Raw genomic sequence first — 10,000 nt, 5'->3', positions numbered from 1 at the left:
AAATTTATGATTGATGTAGTATTAAGGATAAAAGTTGTCATACAATACATAATTTCTCAACTATGAATAGATAAGTTGGCCTATACACTCCCAATACTCAACAAAGATTTTTTTTGTTTAAATATGAAAATGATACAGAGTCTTAGTAGTTAACAGATGATGAGGACTTTTGCACCAACCATGAGGTTGGGTAAGTGTCCGCCCCGAAAGGGAGAAGCAGAGGGTTCTCTTGTCTCCTTCAGAAACCCTCTTTAAGAAATTCTTGTAATAAAAAGACAGTTTTGCGCTGAAGATGAATGGTAAGAGGTAATTTTTACAAAGGATTACAAAGGATTACAAAGGCGGAGCATACCGACAGGAGACCTTTTGGTCCATAACTAGGTCGGATGCGAAAAAATATATATATACTGTATATATACATATTATATATATATATATATATATATATATATATATATATATGTTGGGTATGTTTAAGACAGATTGAACATTTTTAGAAGCTCCGCATGGGATACGAACCCTGACCCGTGCGTCGAAAATCACGAGGTCAAGACGCTAGCAACCATGCTACGGTGATGGTTCAAAAGGACTGTACTAGTCCCCGACCACGCTTCACGTAACAATGGAAGATCTAGTCTCAATTTCATCTAATCCCGTATTAGGCGAGCCCTCCGACAAGTTGGGTATGTTTAAGACAGATTGAAAAAAAAAGTTCAATCTGTCCTTAAACATACCCAACTTGTCGGAGGGCTCGCCTAATACGGGATTAGATGAAATTGAGACTAGATCTTCCATTGTTACGTGAAGCGTGGTCGGGGACTAGTACAGTCCTTTTGAACCATCACCGTAGCATGGTTGCTAGCGTCTTGACCTCGTGATTTTCGACGCACGGGTCAGGGTTCGTATCCCATGGCGGAGCTTCTAAAAATGTTCAATCTGTCTTAAACATACCCAACTTGTCGGAGGGCTCGCCTAATACGGGATTAGATGAAATTGAGACTAGATCTTCCATTGTTACGTGAAGCGTGGTCGGGGACTAGTACAGTCCTTTTGAACCATCACCGTAGCATGGTTGCTAAGCGTCTTGACCCTCGTGATTTTTGACGCACGGGTCAGGGTTCGTATCCCATGGCGGAGCTTCTAAAAATATATATATATATATATACATATTATATATATATATATATATATATATACTGTATATATATATATTATATATATATATATATATACATATATATAAAATGATGATAAAAAATAAGATGAAATAAAATAAAATAAATAAAATAAAATAAAAATTATAATAATATAAATAATATTTCATTCTTATTTCCTATTTCCTTATCCCCTTATATCTTTATTAATTTATTTGGTTAAATTTTTTAACTACTGACTTAGCATATTATCATTAGTCATGGTTGCAGCCGTTCAATTTCATTCTTCTAAGTGGAACTCATTGGTACCATAGGAGGAACCATTTTCCGTTGGCATGTTAGTATTGGTAAAAGACAAGGTATTGCGTTTGACAAATATACACGAAATTTTCATTTTGCTCTTACATACAACCATTATCTTAATACTTATATGCTGTACAGTCTTAAGGAAATATGTATTTTTCATCACGATATACATTTTTTTGTAGCATGTTATCTTATTTTACATATCTGTGTGATTTTGGAAAAAGGATTATATTAGTCTTTGTTTATTTCTTCTGTCATTGAGATGAAGTGTACATATAAAGGATTATCGAGCAAATGAATAAACATATAGATCAACAAAATACAACAGAAAATATTGTGTGGGTGTGCAAAGATGACAACATACATGATGATGTCTTCTCCTTTGCTCATCCATTCAATATTCCCACATTGTTTTTGTCATCCACGTTTGACGTCCTTTACATCTTTATTATCATTTCTTCTTCTCCACGGAATGGTGGAAGTCTGCACAGAAGTGTTCGAGGTTCGGAACGCGAGCGGAAGAATGCATTGTCAACAAAACAGAAAAGTTACGCGGAGGAACCCGGCGTGAATGCCAAAAGACGAAACGAAAGCGACAACGAAATGGAAAAAAAGGGGGCGAAGATAAAGAGGAGGATTTGTATAAAGCTTAGAATTGCGGTCACCTTTCTGAGGATAAGGAGAAATATAAAGAGTGAGGAAGGATGTTTAACGATAGAGGCATAATCGTCAGCGCTTGCACATCTTTACACATACATACATACATACATACATATATATATATATATATATATATATATATATATATGTATACACATATGTATATATGTGTATAATATATATATATATAATGTATATGTATATACATATACACATATATGTATGTGTACATAATATATACATATACGTATATGTGTATATAATATATACACACACACATATATATACATATATGTATATATGTGTGTATATTGTATATGTATATATGTGTGTATAATACATATATATATGTATATATATATATATATATATGTATGTATATGCGTGTGTATACAGTCAAACCTCGCTTAACGAGCACCTCACATAGCATGTGAATCGCATAAAGAGCATAATTAATCAAATTTACTCGCTTAATAAGCGATGTTTTACTTAACCAGCAATGTTTAGTTTAACGAGCGATGTTTCACTTAACGAGCGACGGTTTGCTTAACGACCGACGTTTTGTGACTCGTATGCCCCACGCGAAGGCTCCTTTCTACCTAGCTAGCCACGAGTCACGAGGAGCGTCTCCTTGTGACTCTTGGCTAACTCGTTGCCGTCTGCTTCTCGTACAGTGTTGCCATTGCTTTAAATTTTCTACTAGATCTTGAATGTTTTACCTCGGGCTTGGAGTCTTATTGTTATTATTTTTTTTTTAATTCATAAAATATTGTAATTTCCAAATAACTCAACTGATGAGTGCATAGAAAATATCCAGTACCTGCAGCAATTTTAATTATAAAACCATGAATATCTATTATTTTAGACTATCTTAATACAAATTTCTTCTATGTAGTAAATGGCGTGTTTTCGAGTTATGCCTGTTTTCTATATAGCCATGAGTGCCACGAGACTTTTTCTGCCAATCAACGTTTATTCTACGCGGCCGCGACTCCCGTCTTTAGTTTGAACACGGTGGCTATAGTGCTAGGTTATGTATATGTGGGACTGGGTAGGCTAGATTAGGTTTCGTTTAGTTGGTTAAATTATCTTTTATTTCCCACCCAAAATCCCCGATTCCCAGCTCTCAGACTCTCGCTACCAAAAACATGAAGGGAGAAGGAGTGGCATACCTAAAAAACGAGGCATTTCTAAAAGAAATTTTATAAAAGTAAAGAGTTGTAGAATCGTGCATAAATGTATAAAGCCCGTTTCTATTACAATTTATTAACTTTTTATCGATATCATTGTAAGGGATGCATAACTCAAAATCGCGAAATTTTTGACGAAAATATATCAGAAGAAAAGTGTGTTAGAATTGTCCAAAACAGCAGAAAACATGTTTTTGTATATATATATATATAAAAAAATCTGCGAGTGCAATTCTGGATATTCTCTAACCAATGTTAATGTGGTGATTGGTAATTAGTGATTAAATAATGTGTCATAGATCAGTTTGTTATATTCGTTCAGTATGAAGCCAGTGATGGGATTTGGACACGTATCATGCGTATAAGGAGTGTACGTTCTGTTCGTGTTACCGAGAAGCTCGGTTATCAGTCTGTGTTTAGCGCTCGTTCCGCCAGTACCTTAGTGTAGTTTGTGATCGCACATCTTCCAAACCTCTGTTCAGACGCCTTATTTGTGATATTTTTCAGTGCAAAGTTTAATATTCCTTGCAAGAATGTCCCCGAAGAAAAAACCACAAGAAGATATGGATAAGAGAAGGCATATCACTGTAGAAGTGAAACATGAAATAATTGAGAAACGAGAACGAGGTATTAGCGTGGTTAATCTAGTACACACATACAGTCGGACTACATTAACAATTTGCATCATCCTCAAGAACAAGGAGAAGATTAAGAAGACAGCTACTTCAAAGGGTGTGACAAGAATATCTATGCAACGGCTACGTATTCTTGACGATGTTGTAAGGTTGCTTCTCATATGGATTAACGAGAAGCAAATGCAACGTGACACTATTAACAAGAGCATAATTTATGAGAAGTCGAAAATAATTTTTCGCCGACCTCGTTAAGAAAATGCCAGGAGCATCAACGGACAAAGAAACATTCAAGACAAGTCGTGGGTGGTTCGAGAAGTTTAAAAGAAGAATCGGCATCCACAGCGTTGTGAGGCAAGGCAGAGCAACAAGCTCTGACACAAAGGCAGAGGAGAACTTTATCGATGACTTTAAGAAGATTGTGGATACTGAGGGTTACCTGCTGTAGCCTGATTTTAATTGCGACGAGACTGGTCTTTTCTGGAAGAAGATGCCGAAGGAAAGCTATATAACAGCGGAGGAGAAGACTGTCTCGCGTTGCTTTGTGTCAATGCAAGCGGGGATATAAAAGTGAAACCACTGCTCGTTTAGCAAGGTAGTGTAGTGTATGGAACACCATGCAGTGGATGTCCTATAACGTAATACAGTGAGATGCAAGTATGACCCGTCCTCAAGGAGAAGCCAAGATAACAAGGAGGGATGGTGTGGATGGGAGTGGAGTATGTGGGGATAGAATGGGTGGGAGTGGATTTTATGCCTTTGTTTTTTGGCTACCTTCCTTGCACGGGGAAAAACCCTTTGGTATATACATGTATGTGGTACATGGAAATTTATCAATTAGAAAGTAATCATGAAAAAATAAAGGAGACTATAATAAAGATTAAAAAAACATTAAAAGGAAATTCAGTATAGCAGGGTGGTATGAGAGAATATCCAGGAAATTATAAAGGAACAAAAAAGATGGAGTAAGGTTTATGAAGAAGAACAAGATCAATTAACTGAGATATTGAAAAGAAACAAAGGAAGGAGGAAATGGTGTAAAAAATTATGCATCAGTGAGAGAAATATTGGATAAAGCATTATGATTTTCCAAAATGGAAAGAGAATCATATCAAAACCTGCAAGAGAGAAAAAAAAAGAAAAATAAAAAAAATGGAAAGATAGGACAGTCGGTGATGGGGATCTGTTTTGTGCTGAAAGAAACTGAAGGACCTTTATGTTAGCTAAATATAAGAAAGGGAGAGGAAGAGGGTAATAAAAAGCTTATATAAGATGAAAAATTAAGTAAATAAAGATTAATAGCATCAATAGAAAGAACAAAGGATGCTGATATGATCTGTTCTTCATAACTATAAAATGAATAAAGATAATAAATGAAAGAAAGTGAAGGAGATAAAGAGAAGCTGAAAAAAGACAAAATGTCTATTTACAGCTATTACAGTTTTCCATGCACATGCGCATGCGTTGATTCAAGGAACATAGAGAAATAAAGAGTAGAATGAGACAACATGAGCTAAGTCTGAGTGATGTAAACAAAAGGACGGAGTCTCATGATGTTTATCACATAAGTTAAAAACAAGAAAAGAAATATGATTAGAAAAAACATACAAGAGCACACACGCTCACACACACAAACGCACGCACGCACGCACTCTCTCTCTCTCTCTCTCTCTCTCTCTCTCTCTCCACACACACACACACACACACACACACACACACACACACACACACACACACACACACACACACACACACACACACACAATGTATATATATATATATATATATATATATATATATATAAACGAATATGCGCAAACACATATCCCATTCATGTAAGCTTGTTTAGAAATTCACTTCATGAGGATTATGTATCATAGCTCTCGGAGTGTTTCGTCATGTATCCCTGACCCTTTCTCACGATAGATCAGTAAAGCACCTTTTATCGCTACACAACATTCGCATGATTAATTACCTAATGGTAATGTGATATAGTGTATATATATTCACTATTGATAACCGTCGCTTCACACTTTCCGTCAATATCAAGCAATCTCTATTATTAATAATAACTGGATATTGGAAATGGGGAAATGACTGCGGCAAAGGACCCTTTAGGGATCTAATTGCAGTGTCAGGTCGCCTGATATACACAATGGCTTTCATTGTCTCAGGCATCATTCAGATTTTCCGAATTAGTTTGTCGTATACGTTTATCATATATTCCTCTGCTCAGCCGTGTTTTAATTTACTAGATTTCTGTAACTAATGATATGCCACTTACATAGAAATATCTTCTAAAAATGGTTTCTGTTGTATATGGTATGAATACAATTGGGGATTTTTTGTGTGTGATATCAGAGTATGCGCGTGCTCTCTCTCTCTCTCTCTCTCTCTCTCTCTCTCTCTCTCTCTCTCTCTCTCTCTCTCTCTCTCTCTCTCTCTCTGTGTGTGTGTGTGTGTGTGTGTGTGTGTGTGTGTGTGTGTGTGTGATTCACCTTGGTCTTTGGATAACGTGTTGGACTTGTGATCGACAGCTATTTCCCTCCCGGAAGAAAGCTCAGAGCTCGTATGACGGATCTATGGGTAATGCTATGACCTTACACGCACACACACAACTCCCCGCCCATAAGAGTTGGAGTAACTACTCGAAGCGCAGCGATACTGAAATAATTTTAGCCATGGACAGGATTCGAACCAGGTACCGCGGGTATCGCCATACTGACAGTCTGGGACTCTACCAACCGCGCCACCGAGTGTGAGTGTGTGTGTGTGTGTGTGTGTGTGTGTGTGTGTGTGTGTGTGTGTGTGTGTGTGTGTGTGTGTGTGTGTGTGTGTGTGTGTGTGTGTGTGTGTGTGTGTGTGTGTGTGTAATGTATATGTTTCGTGAGAGGTATTGTTCAACACTTTATGATCGTCGCTTGTGAAAAGTGAAACAATGAACTTGGCTAGAATAATTCTTATTGTAACAGCGTTTATCCATGTCTATGGTCTGTGTAGTTATGTGTGCCGCTGAGAAGTATGAATGTAGATTGCCTGCATGGAAATTTATATATCAGGATTTAAAGTTTGTAAAGTAAATACTTAAACTACACATTTAGTATATATGATTGTGATTGTAGTCACAAACCTCTAGCAATCAAACAACAAGAAAAAGAAACACAGACATGTAAAATAATGAAACAACGGACAAAATTGAAAGAATAAAGAAAACATGTATTATAGATAATGAGAGAATAAGATTAGTTGTGAAAAAAGATCAATAAGGAAAAGGACTGCTTATATACGAAAGAAGAGAGAACTCACTTACGAAAATGGAATAATCCTCTTTGTGACAAAAAAGAGAGAAGAGAAAATTCTGCATCAACAGTGTCTCGGGTAAAGCAGAGCTAATCTACCTGGAGAAATACAAGAAAATTCCTAAATACAAGAAGACACGCAGCAAAAGAAAAGACGACAGAAATCATGTCTACGAATTTTTCAAGAACATGGAAGATGGAGAAGAGAAAACGTTGCTTATACACATCGCTGACTGTATCACCCAGAGAAGCGAATCCAATTTAGTTCTAAATGACCTCATATATCAGTATCTCGCAGGTACAAATTTTACCGAATGCACGGTCTAGCATCATCTACCCAAGACCAGCTTATACTTTATAGATCCTTCTATTAACTTCTGATGATTCTATTTAGCTGAAATGGGGTTACGATTGACGAAAGGACTTTCTAAACCTACTCCCTTTCTCTATACGGAATAAAATCCTCTAGCGTCGCCAAGATATACAGATATATAGTGCGCCATATTGCCTGAGTTAAAGCAGAAAGGAACAGAACAATGGGAGAGAAAGAACAATGAAAACGTAAATTGAGGCTACTAGAGTCCCCGAGGTGGAGCAGATGTGACAAGACTACTTGCTACAAGAGAACTTCGTCCTTTGTGTCACAGAGATTATTGCTCCAGGATTCACGGTTCCTTTCTTCCAGGAACCGTAGGACATTCAACTCGAGATCAACCGGTACCCGGACCAAGAATAAAGATGTCAAGAGATTTGGAGTTACTGACACACAACACTATGACATTACTATAAGCTACTTATGCATGTTACACGCCATTTTACCACAGTTTCTAATCAGGCTTTACGACCATTCATTAATAATGAATTCCATTTAAGGTGGAGTAGGGACACATGATTTTGTAGTTCACAAATTTGAAAGTATATGAGTTTGAATATACACATGTATACACACACACACACACACACACACACACACACACACACACACACACACACACACACACACACACACACACGAATACACACACTTATATATATATATATATATATATATATATAAATATATATATATATACCTATACATATATATACATGTATACATATACATATATATACATGTATACATATATATATATATATACATATATTTATATACATATTTATATACATATATATACATACAGATATATATATATACATATTTACATACATATATACATATATATACATACATACATACATATATATATATTATATATACATATATATATATATATGTATATACATATATATATATATATATGTATATAAATATATATATATATATATATATATATATATACATACATTATACATATATATATACATATACATATATATATACATATATATACACATATATATACATATGTATATATATACATATATATATTATACATATATATACATGCATACATATATATATATATATCTATATATATAGATATATGTATATATATGTACACACATATATATATACATATATATACATGTATATATGCATATATGTATATATATACATATATATATGTATATACATATATATATATATATATATATACATATACAGTACATATATGTATATATTATTACCATAGTCACCCCTGGTGTTTATTACGTTTTCTATTTCTGTGTGCTGACATCACAATTTCTGTTTGCGTAGGCGCAGAATCGGGTTCCGAATCAAAGTGTTTCAAAATTTAATGTATCCGAAGATATGTTTATACCTGTGAGATTATGGTGCTCTAGTAATGGAAGAATTCATAGAAGTATTGTAATTATTGTAATTCCTTTTGGCGTATGACCAATGTATGACTTATATTTTACAATGTTGACGACGTACACGGGTGGATCGGAATATTATTGGAATTGTTATGGTAGTGAAATTGAAACAGGCTTTGTTCTCTTCTCTCCTGCGTGTGGTGTGAAATGGACGTATGTACGTCTTTGAGGGGATCAGACAAGGGTGTATGTGTAATGGGAGTGGTAAAAATAAAGTGGGATTAGTAAACAGGCACGCAGGAGGGTAGAGCAAAGGATATTAGAGGTATGTAAATTCACGATTTGTAGGTATTGAGACCCATTGAAGGGATCAGTAGGGATCTAGGTAATTGAAGCATTCATGGAAGCAGAGCCATGTTATAGAGGCTATACGAGTATTATGTAATGTGAATGAGTCTTGTAGAATCTGTATGTACAATATGAATTACCTAATGGTGCTTTTAGCTTATATTGAATGTAATGCAATGACTATGTTGATGTGGAGACAGAGCAACTCAAACTGAGTAGAAGTGGAGACATTGAATATATATAAGGACATGCATGAGTTTGATGAGTAGAAGTAAATGTAAATATTTAGCTATGTACTGTTAGTTTTACTCAATATAGATATAGATATAATTATCCATCATCTTTATCTATCCCCATTTACAATGACAATTTGGAATAAGATATAAATTGGAAATTGAATGGATGACTTTCTAACTGATGGAAATAACGTAGTATGCAGCAAAGATAATGATATATACATAAATAGAAAATGAACTTACCTATATACTGATGAAAAGTGGAATAGGTTATGAGTAATCTTTGAATAGAAAAGGGAATTACATGTGTAGAGGGTGAGATTGATAATCACTCTTTGTCACCCACCTTTAAGGGATGAAGCAAGATCTGTTGTTGTCCTCCTAGATCCTTTATTTACTAACCAATTGTTTTAGGGT

At 35.0% G+C, this 10,000-nt stretch overlaps 1 protein-coding gene across 1 annotated transcript in view; it reads left to right on the top strand.

Moving 5' to 3' along the window:
* Nucleotides 1-4,201: 4,201 nt before the first annotated feature.
* The window catches only part of LOC143034266 (uncharacterized), a 10,754-nt gene continuing 4,955 nt past the window's right edge, over nucleotides 4,202-10,000 (top strand). The window contains exon 1 of the mRNA XM_076200201.1: nucleotides 4,202-4,376. Within this exon, the coding sequence (XP_076056316.1) occupies nucleotides 4,202-4,376 (175 nt within the window). The remainder of the gene's footprint in view (nucleotides 4,377-10,000) is intronic.

Source organism: Oratosquilla oratoria, chromosome 2 (genome assembly GCF_046742065.1).
Source record: "Oratosquilla oratoria isolate Oo_2021 chromosome 2, ASM4674206v1, whole genome shotgun sequence".
Taxonomy (NCBI): Eukaryota; Metazoa; Arthropoda; class Malacostraca; order Stomatopoda; family Squillidae; genus Oratosquilla; species Oratosquilla oratoria.
Note: the sequence above shows the minus strand (reverse complement) of the source record. Positions and strands in the feature narration are given on the sequence as shown.